The following is a 12,723-nucleotide window of genomic DNA, read 5'->3' as shown; positions in this document are numbered from 1 at the left end:
ACAGTGGTCATGGTGCCCAAAGGCCCCTCTCCCAGTGAGGTGGGTCTTTTCCTCAAGGTCCTTGTCCATTTGGATGATCCCTCGGCAGGAAGTTTGTCAGCCTCCAAGGGACTGACATTCATGAGGACTCTTTGCCAGAGTGTCAGTCGGAGGCAGGTGACCCTCTGCCTGTGTGTCTGCTTCTTAAAGACCAGGCAGTGGAGGCAAGTCTTGATGAGGGAGAGGAGGCACTTGAAGTGGCCATCCGCAGTGGGAAGCCAGGCCACACAGAAGGAGCAGTGGTGACAATGCAACTCAAAGTGCAGTCGAAGAAAAAACTGAGGGACTAGGTGGGAGCCCCCCCCCACTTTTATCCTGCCTTGGATGATGGTGGGGTGGGGCTCCCACCCATTCTGTGACACCAAGCTATTGAAGTTTTTCTCCAATCGAGGCATTGCGCTCCATGGCAAAGCCCATATGTGTGACGTACAGAGACCACAAAGAAGAACTTGGGGTTGTTGGAGATCACAAGCTAAACATGAGCCAACAATGCTATTTTGGACTGCATTAACAGAAGCATCCAAAACATGTGAAGTACTAGTTCCACTATACTCAGTACTACTCAAACCTTACCTGGAATACTGTATCCAGTTCTGGGCACTTAAGTTTTTAAAAGATACAGAAAAGCTAGAAAGGGTGCAGAGCAGGGTAATGAGGATGATTCAGGGACTGGTGACAAAGCCCTGTGAAAAAAGACTAGGAGAACTGGGCATGTTCAGCTTCAGGTAGAGAAGACTGTGGGGGATATGATAGTACTCTACAAACACCTGAAAGTACTGTCACAAAGAGGAAGGACAAGATCTCTTCCTATCTAGAGAGCAGGACATGGACTAACTGACTTAAGTTAAAAGAAACCAGACACTAGGAAGAATTTCCTGATTGTCAGAGCAGTATGGCAATGGGAGCTATTACCTGGGGAAGTTGTGGGTTCTCCCTTGCTGGAGAGATTCAGAAATGGTTTGGGCAGTCATCTAAATGGGATGGTATAACTTAGCGTCCTGCAATAGCAGGGAGCTGGACCCAATGGCCTTCTGGTCCCTTCAAACACCACTATTTTTGATTCTATGATTTTAATGCTTCCCTTACTCATATATTTGGCAGTGCCCGATAGCTGCTTCCTTCAAAAAGAGGTAATAATTCAAACACATTCTTTCATATTTACAGATACACATGTTATTCTAGCTGCCTACTTCTTTGAATTTAACAAAAGGTCAACATAAATGGATTTTCCATACCCTTTTGACAGCTGAAAGAATAATGGAGTACTACAACACTGAAAAATAAATGGTCATGTGCAATAACACAATGGATAGAGTACTTGATGAACCATTCAATTTCAAATGAGTGGTTTTCAGCTATAAATTACAAATGGAACAATATAGGGATACTCGGGCTGCCTTTTTTTTTTTTTGAAGTTTATGCATAACTATCTTCAATAGGAGTACAGTGGTACCTTGGCTCATGAACTTAATCTGTTCCAGGACTCTGGTCATGACCCAAATTGGTCATGAGCCAAGTTAAGTTTCTCCATAAGGTTCAATATAAATAAGGTTAATCCATTCTGTAACCATTTTTTAAATCAGAAAAATGTGAAGCAAAGTGACAACAACAAAGATCGCGGCCGTTTCCTCCCCCACACCCCGAGCACAAGCGTGACCATCTCCCCACCCATCCCCCCAGCACGACCGAGATCATGCCTGTCATCCCGGCACGCGCCCGTCATCCCGGCACGCTGGGGGGTGGGGGGGGAGAGATGGGCGTGATTGCAGGCGCACTGGGGGAGGAAGAGACAGGCACAAATGGCGCACTAGGGGAGGGAGAGATGGGCACGATCTCAGCCATCTCCCCCCCCACCCCCAGTACGATCGCAGCCATCTTCCCACTCGGGGGTGGGGAGATGGCCGTGATCTGCTGGTTGTGGGTGGGGGAATGGCCGAGATGGTGCCTGTCTTTCCTGCAGGAGCATACCTGTGATCACACATGCCTTCCCTGCATGAAAGCAACTGCGATTGTGGCCATCTCTCCACTCGGTGGGGTGTGGGGAGATGAGTTTAAGATTCACCAAAAAAGTTTGAAAAATGTAAGTTTCATGGGGTTAATTCTAACCTCAGTCACAATAATAATGATACAGTACTAAAGATTTCAACAGTATTAATACTCCTTAACACTGTAACACAGAAACTTTCTCCTAACTCAAAGAGGAAACAATTTGAAAAGGGAGATAATCAATTGTGCTATGCAAAATCATCCTAATGATGATTTGGATCATTCCAAAATCATCTGGAAAAGCAGGCATTGCAGACTTTAGTATCTTTTCTTGTTAATAATATAGCTAGGTATATTTGGATATAGTAACATATTGCTCCATCATGCTTGGAAGTATAATTGGGCATCATACAAATATGAAGAAGCCAGTGAGGCAATCTGCAAACACTGCCTTCCCAATCTGCTGATTCTGGTCCACCAGGTTGAGCTGGGCCCCTCTTCCTCTCACAAAGAACATTCCAATAATCTGCCTCTGAGCAGGTAAGGAAGATGCAAGTGAAGGGAACTGCAATCACCACTTTCTTGAGCAGCTGTTGATTCACTGACCATCTCTGGGTTTTTTGTTACAACTTCCCACCCACAATGCTATAAATATCCAATTGTAGCTTTCGTAGTCATATAGACTATAAGGCTATATATTATAGGTAAATTGAACAGAAGACACTTTTCCTCAAAAGTACACTTTCAGTGCTTGCTAATGTATTGAGCTGGCATTGTCTTAGCACTTCCTGAATTTCTGCATTAAATAATACTGCTACAGTATTAGTATCAAGCTACAATTTGTAGCATTCATACTTGGAATTCAGTTGCATTGAAATCAATAGTTCATTTGTCCTAATATGAGACCATTGTAGGACCATGGTTCTAATTGGGACCATGATGAAAAGAACAAATACTTTATTAGCATTTCCTACTAGCTACTGAAAGGATTCACTAGATTCACTTGATTGTAACAGCCTTGACTGAAAGCCATCTGGAGGTGAGTTTCAATAGCTTCTGGGTGATCATTGATTCATCATGTTTAAGAGCGATCACATCTGGTTCTGGTAAAGCATGTTTACTTGGTATGTTGTGGTTGCTGATGGATAAATTATTTGTTGACCAAGAATGTTAGGGTTGTGTTTTGACTGGATTTAAGAGCCAGAATGTGCTTCAGTGATGACACCACCATTATTATAATTATGTCTGCCATTGAAGTCATTATGGTAAGATGATCTGAGAAGTGGAGAGGGAGGAGTCACTGTGGGCAATGGGCCTTTCTACAAGTCCACTGCATCCTCTAACCTGGTAGTGCTGTTGTATAATATCAGATCAGTGCATAAGACTTTGCTTGTCCATTGAGTCCATTACAGATGACACAGTAGAATAGGTAAGCTGGACAAAGTTGATCTGACCCAGCATCGCCCACTGGGCACTCAGTGTTATATTGGCACAAGTTAAAGGATTGTGGGGCACTGGGGGACAGCAGTTTTGCCACAACCCATTTCCCTTACCCAGAAACCCTGCAGATAAACCTCCATCTGATATTGGATCAAAGATAGAGTATTACTGGTATACTGCTCACTCTGCTCCTCAGAAGCCTTGCTTACCAAACTGACAGATCAGATCTCTGGCCTGAAGCCAGATAGTGATCCTAGGGAATACTAGGTTCATACCAAGTATAACTCTAGTGGACCAGTCTTGAACTTCATGACCTCCATGACAACAAAGTAATGTAGTGATTAACAGTGTGAGGCTAGGACTCAGGAGATTTGGGTTCTAGTCCCCAGTCAGCCATGATCCTCCTCACAGTGAACTTGACACTGTCATTGTGATAGATCTGAGGTCTCCAATGCTGCATCCAGCTCAGTTGTTTGGGATCAATTTCAGTTCATATGTATTGAGAATATGGACAATGAGTTTGTAGTAATGCATCCAGCCAAAAGCACACTTAATTCTTGCTCTCATGACTGATTAAGGGTATCTGAAGAGGAATGACCAGATGGTTCTAGGCTGTGGTAAAGATTTCTTAATATGGGAGGTGGTGTCTACTTCCCTTAAGAACTCAAGCCTGAACTCAATGGTTCTTGCAAATTACTGTCTGGCTGCAAGGGTCCCTTCTTTGGAGAAAAGTCTGGACAGGGTTGTATCCTTGCAACTGCAATTTGTGGATGATATAGGTTACCTAGACCCATTTCAGTCTGGGTTAATAAATACTGTAAATTAAATTAACAATCTATTGTTTAACTAAAACGGTATTCATTTCATGAGATAACCTAATAATACATAGTACATTTTATGTCTGAAAAGTAAGTTCACATCTGATAAAAAATTAAGATGATATCTTTCCATTTCGCCTTGTTTCCCCTCTCCACCCCATGGCTTCAAACTCTTTGGAAATTTTATATCTGTAGCACACCCTTCTTTGCCAGAATGATTTCCTGGATTGTGCATCTCTACCTGCTTGAATGAAGCAGAGAGAAAAAAAACATGGCAAGGTCATCAGACTTTATGGAATATCCAGAATATATGTGTGTCAAAGTTAGTAGTCCCTCCTTCACAAATACTTGCAATTAATTAAAGCAAATACCCTTTTCATCAAAGGAAATACTTCCCATACATACCTTTTCAAAGCTTTTGAGTTTGATTTCATACTGTAGCTCTGCATCTGGAGGAATATGGAACTTCTGTTTCCCAGCACTTCCAAAACCATAGCTGTGAAACAAATTAGAAGATTTTAAGAATCAAATCACCTTATTCTTTCTCACATGAACTTCAGTCATGTAATGGCATCATACAATCCACCATTCAACAGAAATCTCCTAATAAATTAATTTATAGATGAGGGCTTCCATGGATATGCCCAACCCCCAAGGTTGGGCCCATCTGGACAAGACAGCAATGGAAAAAACAGACTGAGCTTCATTCACTCAAATAAGGGGTGAACCAGGATTGCCTCAAGGCAAGGGGATATACCTGGGTTTGAGATACACCACAGACTCTTCCAACTTCTCCATTTTCTGCAGTGCTTTGTCCACGCCTGGAGGAAGGTCATAGTTTTCTCCCTCTCCTACTTCAAATCGCAGCTCCCGTTTGTCAAATACTCTGTCTCCATGCCAACCTTCTACCTCAACTGGTACAAAAAAGTAGCAAATTTAGATGGGTTTGCTGAGGTTGTGAATTATGAACCACTGTCAACACTGCAATGCACTGTATCAATAATAGCACTCTATCATTATCTAGCATGGTATGAGAGCAGATGGGGTTTGTAGCACACTTTCTCCCACTGGGTCATGACAATCTCAAGAAACATAGAGTTAAGAAATATTCAAGGTATCGCCCAACATGCACTGGGAGACATAAATTACATTTTTAAGTTCATAGAACTATATATCAGATGTAAAAAGAAGGTTAATTCCATAGTTTAGAATGTGTGTGAGTAAGATCTTATTCTGAACATTAGGGAGAACTGGTTATTGGGCAGCAGAGATCAGCTGCTTGTGAGAAATGTCTACATGGGACTTAAATTAGCTATCCACACAACAAAGTATCATATTTCTGATAGTAGTGAATAAATGATGTTCCCTTGGAGCAAACCAAGGGCAATTAGGAAAAAATCAACCTTTTTTCATTCATTCACAGCTTCTAGAATTTGCCTGTTCAGAATCACTATGACTGCATTGCTAGTTATCTGGTTAACAGCAATTGATAGCCCAATCAAAAATAGATGAGCTTTTCTGAATTTGGGATGAAGACCTTTATAACAACAGAAGTCACAGTTTCTCTACACATTCAGCTTTCTCATTGTTTTGTTACTCAAATGCAAGCATGCATAAATTCAAAACTAATTCTGGTAGAGCCATCAGTCCCTTCCTATGCTTCTGACAGGTTTCCTATCTCCTTCTGCTTTGTGTCCACCCTGAAGCTATCACAAGAGACAGAAGGCCAATCAAGCAAGGAAAGGGATAGCAAAGTTTGCAACAAAAGGAGAAGAGTGCTAGTTGTGGGAGATTCCCTCTTGCGTGGGATGGAAAGATATGTATGCCGTGATGACCAGAGAATTGCCAAGTATGCTGCCTTACTGGTGCAAGTTTAAAGATATAATCAACAAGTTCACACAACTCATATGAACCACTGACAGGTACCCCTTCCTCCGCTTCCACATGGGAACTAATGACACTGCCATGAGAAGCTTTGCTGAAATAACATCAGACTTCAAAGCATTAAGAAGGAAAAAAAATGCTGGGGCCCAGATAGTCTTCTCAACCCTACCAGTATGTGGAAGAGAAAGTCTTAGGGAAAGAAAAATCCTTCAGGTGAAGGACTGGGTGCAATCGTGGTGATGTAAAGAGAGATTTGGATTCTGCGACCACAAGCTAAGCTTCCTGGAAGATGGACTACTGGCAACAGATGGGCTACACCTCACGAAGAACGGGAAGCAGATGTTTGGCCACTACATGAAAAAAAAATCATGAGGTGAGCTTTAAACTGAAACCGATAGGGGAGGGAAATGTGCAGCATGGCATACCATTACCTGGTCTCATCTGCTATATGAGAATATTTCAACAGAGATAAAAACCTCAAGCGGGGCCAACACAGGTCTCCCAAAAAAACACAGAAAGAAAACCAGGGCACAGTGAGAATGAACTTCGATCATGAGGGACTTCAATTTCCCTGATACTTGCTGGCAGACAAATTCTGCCAAGCATGCCCCTCCAAGAGATTCCTGACATGCGTTGTCGACAACTTTCTCCAGCAGATATTAGAGGAAGATCCAAGACGATCAGCTATCCTCGATTTAATACTAACAGGGATGGCCTGGTGGACAAAATAACAACCAGGGGAACTCTGGGGGAAAGTGACCATGCGATACTTGAATCAGACTTTAGCAAAGCTTTCGACATAGTGCCACATGACATTCTGATGAGCAAATTAGAAAAAGTGGTCTAGATGGAAAAACAGTGATGTGTATCCAAAATTGGTTGCTGAATTGGACACAAACAATGCTCATCAATGGCATCTTCTCAAATTGGATGGAGGTAACTAGTGGGGTGGCACAGGGTTCAGTCCTGGGCCCACTCTCTTCAACATCTTCATTAATGAGGAAGTACAAGGAAGGATCGTCAGATATGCAGATGATGCAAAACTGGGTGGAATAGCAAACACCCTAGGAAACAGAATGAAGATCCAGGGCGATCCTGATGAACTTGAACACTGGGCTGAAAGCAACAGAATGAGATTCAGTCAGGACAAGTGCCAAGTCCTCCACCAAGGAAAAAGAAACCAAATGCACTGATTCAAGATGGGGAATACGTGGCTCAACAGAACTGAAAAAGAAAAAGATCTCGGCATAACTGTGGACAATAGGCGACATATAAGCTAACAATATAATGCCACTGCCAAAAGGGAAAATGCTATTTTGGGATGCATTAACGGAAATGTTACCTTCAAATCACGAGAAGTAGTAGTTCCTCTATATTCCTCCCTAGTCAGACCTCACTGCAAATCCAGTTCTGGGCACCAAGATTTAAGAAAGCTGCAGGAAAAGTAGAAAGAGTCCAGCGGAGGGCAACAAATATGATCCAGGGTTTGGACTCACTGCCCTATGAGGAGAGACTGAGAGAACTGGGCATGTTCAGCCTTGAGAAGAGAAGGCTGAGGGGGGACATGATACCCCTGTATAAGTACCTCAAAGGCTGTCACAAAGAGGAAGGTCAAGATCTCTTCTTGCTGATGCCAGAGTGTAGGACACGGAATAATCAGTTGAAGTTGCAAAAACCCAGATTCAGGCTGGATATCAGGAAAAATTTCTTCAATCTCACAGCAAGATGACAGTGGAACCAGCTGCCTAGTGGTGTGGTGGACTCTCCCACACTAGAGACATTCAAAAAGAAACTGGACAGCCATCTTCGTGGGATGGTGTAACTTGGTGTCCTGCAATATTTCCCCTCATGGCCCATTTCCCCTCATGGCCCCTTCCAACTCTACCATTCTATGATTCTGTGATCCACCTTCTCCCCAGCTGTGCAGAGTTTAAAAAGCATCTCTCAGCGTTACGGCAGTCCCTCTTACTTGTATATGTGTCTGAGACAGAAGGCTATTTTGATCCCTCCCTTTACAAGCCTGCATAAATGAGCGAAGCATCTTCTTTCCCTTCATCTCTGCAACAGAGAAATGACTTGGGAAAGAGATGTGCAAGAGCCTAATCCTCCCAGCTCACACTTGGCTCAATAAGGAAAAAGTATGATGTCTGCTATCAGGCACATTCACAAAGAAAAAAAAGCCATGTGTGTGGCTAGTGAATGTTTTTAGATTTGCCCAGGTGGAAGAAAAGGAAACAGAAGCTTTGGCAACTGATGCATAGGCTAGTCCAAGATACATAGCCACCTGAAAAATACAAGAAGGCTCAATACTGATGACTGAACCAGTTTGCAGGTTGTCAGCTCTTTCATCACAGCAGCTGCAAAAAAAACCTGTTATGAGTCCTATTTTCATACAGTTGCAACAGTGTGAGTTTTTTCTAAAAAAAAAAAAAAAAAAAGGAGGGTTAGCTTTCTGATATTACAATGTCTGAAAATTAAGATTAATCCTGCCAGTCTGAAAAATGGCACACAGAGACTTGCCTGGTGAAAGATATTCTCTAGCCAAGTTTCAAAAAAAAATCTGACTAAGAACAACAGAAATAAAGCAGTTTAAACATTTTGCTTCATGATTCATGGTGTTTCTGTGTTGTTTGACAAATAAAAAATGCCAGGATAGAGCCTCTTCCCAAAAGGTTAAAAAAAACCCCCACAATTGCTAGATAACCAGCTACTGCAGATGATGTCATTAGGTGAAGAAAGGATGAGATAGTACTGTGCATGTAAAGAGCTGTATGCAAGGGAGTTCAAGGAAATTCACATCATCTCTGTCTATCTCTGTTTATCTCTGTCTACATACTTTTTCTGTGAAATGTGTGTATGTTCAATTGTAATCCTTATTGTGACCATCTGCAGAGTGAGGTTTGGATCTCTGTATAGTTATCTTAACTGTATGTGCTCTAAGATCACCATCACAAGTTCACTGGATCTGTTGTTCACAATAAAATCACCAGATTGCACTGCAGAAGCCACCCTGTTTCAGCTTAAAAGACACCCTTTGGAGGCAATTTAGAAATAACAGTGAAGTAATTGCCTATTATACTTATCGAATTACTAGGCACTATAGTGGACCCTTTGTTGTTGTTAGTGCAATAGGTAACTATGGAAATAACAAAAACCGAGATAATGTGGAGATAATAATAAAATAGCCTAGCTGATGTGCAATTATGGAGTTAATAATATTAACTCAAATTAAATTTCAAAATTCTAAAGGTCAATGATATTTAAGATAGAGATCTTGAGACTGTAGTAGATAGCTCAATGAAAGCAGTGACCCAGCATAGCTTCAATTAAAAAGCCACTTCTTGCAAAAAATACTGTAGCTGATAAAAGTGTATAAAAGTAAAATTGAAGTAATCAGGGGGCTAGAACAACAACAACAACAAAAATGCATAATATTTGGGGCTTTTTAGTTTAGAAAAAAGGTAATTACACAGAGCACATGAAAGAGTATAATATTATGCATGTTTTCTCCCACTCTCTAAATACTAGCAACTGTCATCATCCAATGAAGCTAAACAGTAGAAGAAAGACAAAAGGTGGTACTTCTTTAGCTAACACATAAACTATAGAATTTACTACCACAAAATGGCCACAAACTTAAATAGTTTTAAAAGGTGAAACAAATTCAGGAAGGATGAAGCTAATGGGTACCTATGATGATGGGTACATGCTATCTCCAAAAACAATGCCAGTGTAATGCTAGTTGCTCAGAAACAACAGCAGAAGATAGCTATTGTTCTTATATCCTCTTTGCGGGCTTCCCGCAGGCATCTGGTTGGTCACTGTAAGAAACAGGGTGCTGACCCCAATCTGATCCAGCAACATTCTTCTTCTACTTTTAAGGAGGGAAGGGAATTTACTGTGGGGGAAGGGGCTGTGGTTAAGAAATGTGCATTCCTCAATTGCAGTTCGAAGGCAGAATTACACCTGCAACAGTTCACTGGGATCTAGATACATATCCTTCCCCTTCTAGCATCTCCCTAGTGATAGTCTTCATAGTTCTTCAAATACTTACTCTCTACAAGGGCCCCCTCATTGGGTTTGGAGTAGCCTTCTCCTTTCTTACGGATTCTTCGAATTATTCCACCATCTTCATCATCTGTGAGGTCTTTCCCCTTGAACTCAAACAGCTCTACCTAGAGGAAACAATTGAACAATACCAATTTGGATTTGATCCTTACGAAACCATGCTAACATTCTAGAGGGCTGGAATGAAGAGTGGCACATGATGCACCTTTCTAAGACCACAATCCTATGCAGGTGTGAACACAGAAAAGACCTCTATACTGGGGCATGTCAGGAGTTGTAGGCCATTTTTTCCTGCCAAAATAGGACTGCACCTTAAAGATCTTCTCTGCTAAGTTGTCCAACATTACCTAAAATTCAAAAAGCCATCCACTGAAACTTAAAAAGAAAAAAGGATTTTTCAATTTTAAACTGTCAGTCTGAACACTTATGACACCAAACAAATTAACATTAAAACAAAAATTGAACAAAGAAAAAATAAAATTAGGGTGCAATCCAGTTCAAATTCCTATAACCCTCCAAACTTAGAGGATCACAGGCACAATGAACTGCATTCCTGCCATGTTACAGAAAACTCAGATAACCAATTTCAGCTGTCTTAGGTGTGGTACTTCACACACTGGAATGTGTCACACACCAAAGCAATGTCAGGATATTTTCTGTCTCAGCAGGATATTTACCAGTCTCCTCCCTTCCACTCAATCCCTTCTCCAAGGTTGCTTTTGCAACCTGAGAAGTAGCCAGCTGTGAGGTGGGGTGTATGCGCTGAGGCTGGAGCTCCTAGGTAGATTTCTAGCAGCCATAAAAAGCAGTGCCCATTATTAAAAAAGCATTCCCACTAAAATAGTACCATCAAAATAGTAGTCAGGTAATACAATGGTAGACTTAGGAAAATGCTCTTTCTCTCATATGGGTTTCCCTCCACCACCATTGCCAAGATCAACTAAGGCACTCTTCTTCTCTTCTTTACTTCATGAAAAGGGACAGCCCTGGTAATTTTTTTTGTCTGGCATGTGAGATAAAGGTAAGGCTTTACTAGGCTGTAATCTGTATCAGAAATGTGTTACTGACAAAGGTAAACAGGAGAAATTATTTCTCCAAATTATAGTTTCATAGCTAAAACCTTATTTTAAGTAATGCTCATGGTTCTTCTGCATATTTTTTCAGATATCACAATCCCAAGTACAGTGGTACCTTGGTTCAAGAACTTAATCCATTCCACGACTCTGGCCATGACCCAAACTGGTTGTGAGCCAAGTCAAATTTCCCCATAGGGTTCAATGTAAATAAACACATCCGCGATCATCACCTGATGTGGAGTTCACGACCTGAGGAAAAATTTATCCTAAGTTTCTGTTCGTGACCTGATTTGGTCATGAACTGAAGCATTCGTGAGCCAAGGTACCACTGTATATACATACTTTTAAAGGGGTTTTTTTATATTTGGTTCATTCAAGCCATTTTCAGCAGTGTATTCAAGATTAATCTCTTGAATAACAGTCTGTCTGAAGCCTCTCTGCACCTGTGCCATTTTGTTTCTAAAGTTTTAGCATGTGTGAATATAAGTAATTTATATTTAAAAAACAACTTGAAAGGTCAACAGCCATTTTTCTATGCAAAATAATCTTCCATTCAACAAGAAATTGACCGTTTTAATATTTCATGCACACTGCACTATATATTAACAATCCTCACCGTGATGCCAAAAGCTTACTGGGGTTGGCACACATTCTTTGCGTGCCTTAACTCTTTCTTCTTGTTCCCTCTTACCTTCCTTCCAACCTCTGTTTCTCTCCTCCTTCCTATCCCACATCCCTCCTCTTCTTCCGGGCTTCTCTCCTACCCTATATTCCCCTGTTCCCCATACCCTGTCTTGTCCTTTCTCTCAACATCCTTTGCTAGACTTCTGTGTCCTCTGCACTCTGGTACCATATGTGTTTACAGAGGTGCTGCAGAGAACTATGAGCGTTATACTAAGGCACTAATGATTCAAGCTCACAAAGAAGTGCAAGGTTTTAAACCAAAAAAAATAGGGATAATTAAGCCTACATGGGTAGGCTTAATTTACTAAAATAGGGTAGTAAATTAAATTAAAAGGAATATAATTTGGAATTAAAAGGGACTGCAGGTGGTGCAGTGGTTTAAACCATTGTGCTGCTGGGCTGGTTGATTGAAAGGTCAGCGGTTCGAATCTGCACAATGGAGTGAGTTCCTGTTGCTCCGTCCCAGCTCCTGCCAACCTTGCATTCGAAAGCATGAAAATGCAAGTAGATAAAAAGGTACCACTTCGGTAGGCAGGTAACAGCGTTCCGTGCACTTCGGTGTTTAGTCATGCTGGCCACATGACCACGGAGACTATCTGTGGACAAACGCTGGCTCCCTCGGCTAGGAAAGCACCGCCCCCTAGCGTCAGGCATGACTGAACTTAATGTCAAGGGGAAACCTTTACCCTTACCTTTAATTTGGAATTTATTTGGGAGGTAATTTAAAT

The 12,723-nt window shown here is 41.5% G+C and overlaps 1 protein-coding gene across 1 annotated transcript in view; it reads right to left on the bottom strand.

The window, feature by feature from the left end:
• Nucleotides 1-12,723, bottom strand: part of FKBP4 (FKBP prolyl isomerase 4) — a 78,939-nt gene that overhangs the window by 47,720 nt on the left and 18,496 nt on the right. Inside the window, 3 exon segments of the mRNA XM_044417781.1 lie at nucleotides 4,689-4,779; nucleotides 5,041-5,197; nucleotides 10,222-10,342. Of these exon segments, the coding sequence (XP_044273716.1) occupies nucleotides 4,689-4,779; nucleotides 5,041-5,197; nucleotides 10,222-10,342 (369 nt within the window).

Source organism: Varanus komodoensis, unplaced genomic scaffold, assembly GCF_004798865.1.
Source record: "Varanus komodoensis strain SLA01 unplaced genomic scaffold, ASM479886v1 scaffold9, whole genome shotgun sequence".
Lineage (NCBI taxonomy): Eukaryota > Metazoa > Chordata > Lepidosauria > Squamata > Varanidae > Varanus > Varanus komodoensis.
Note: the sequence above shows the minus strand (reverse complement) of the source record. Positions and strands in the feature narration are given on the sequence as shown.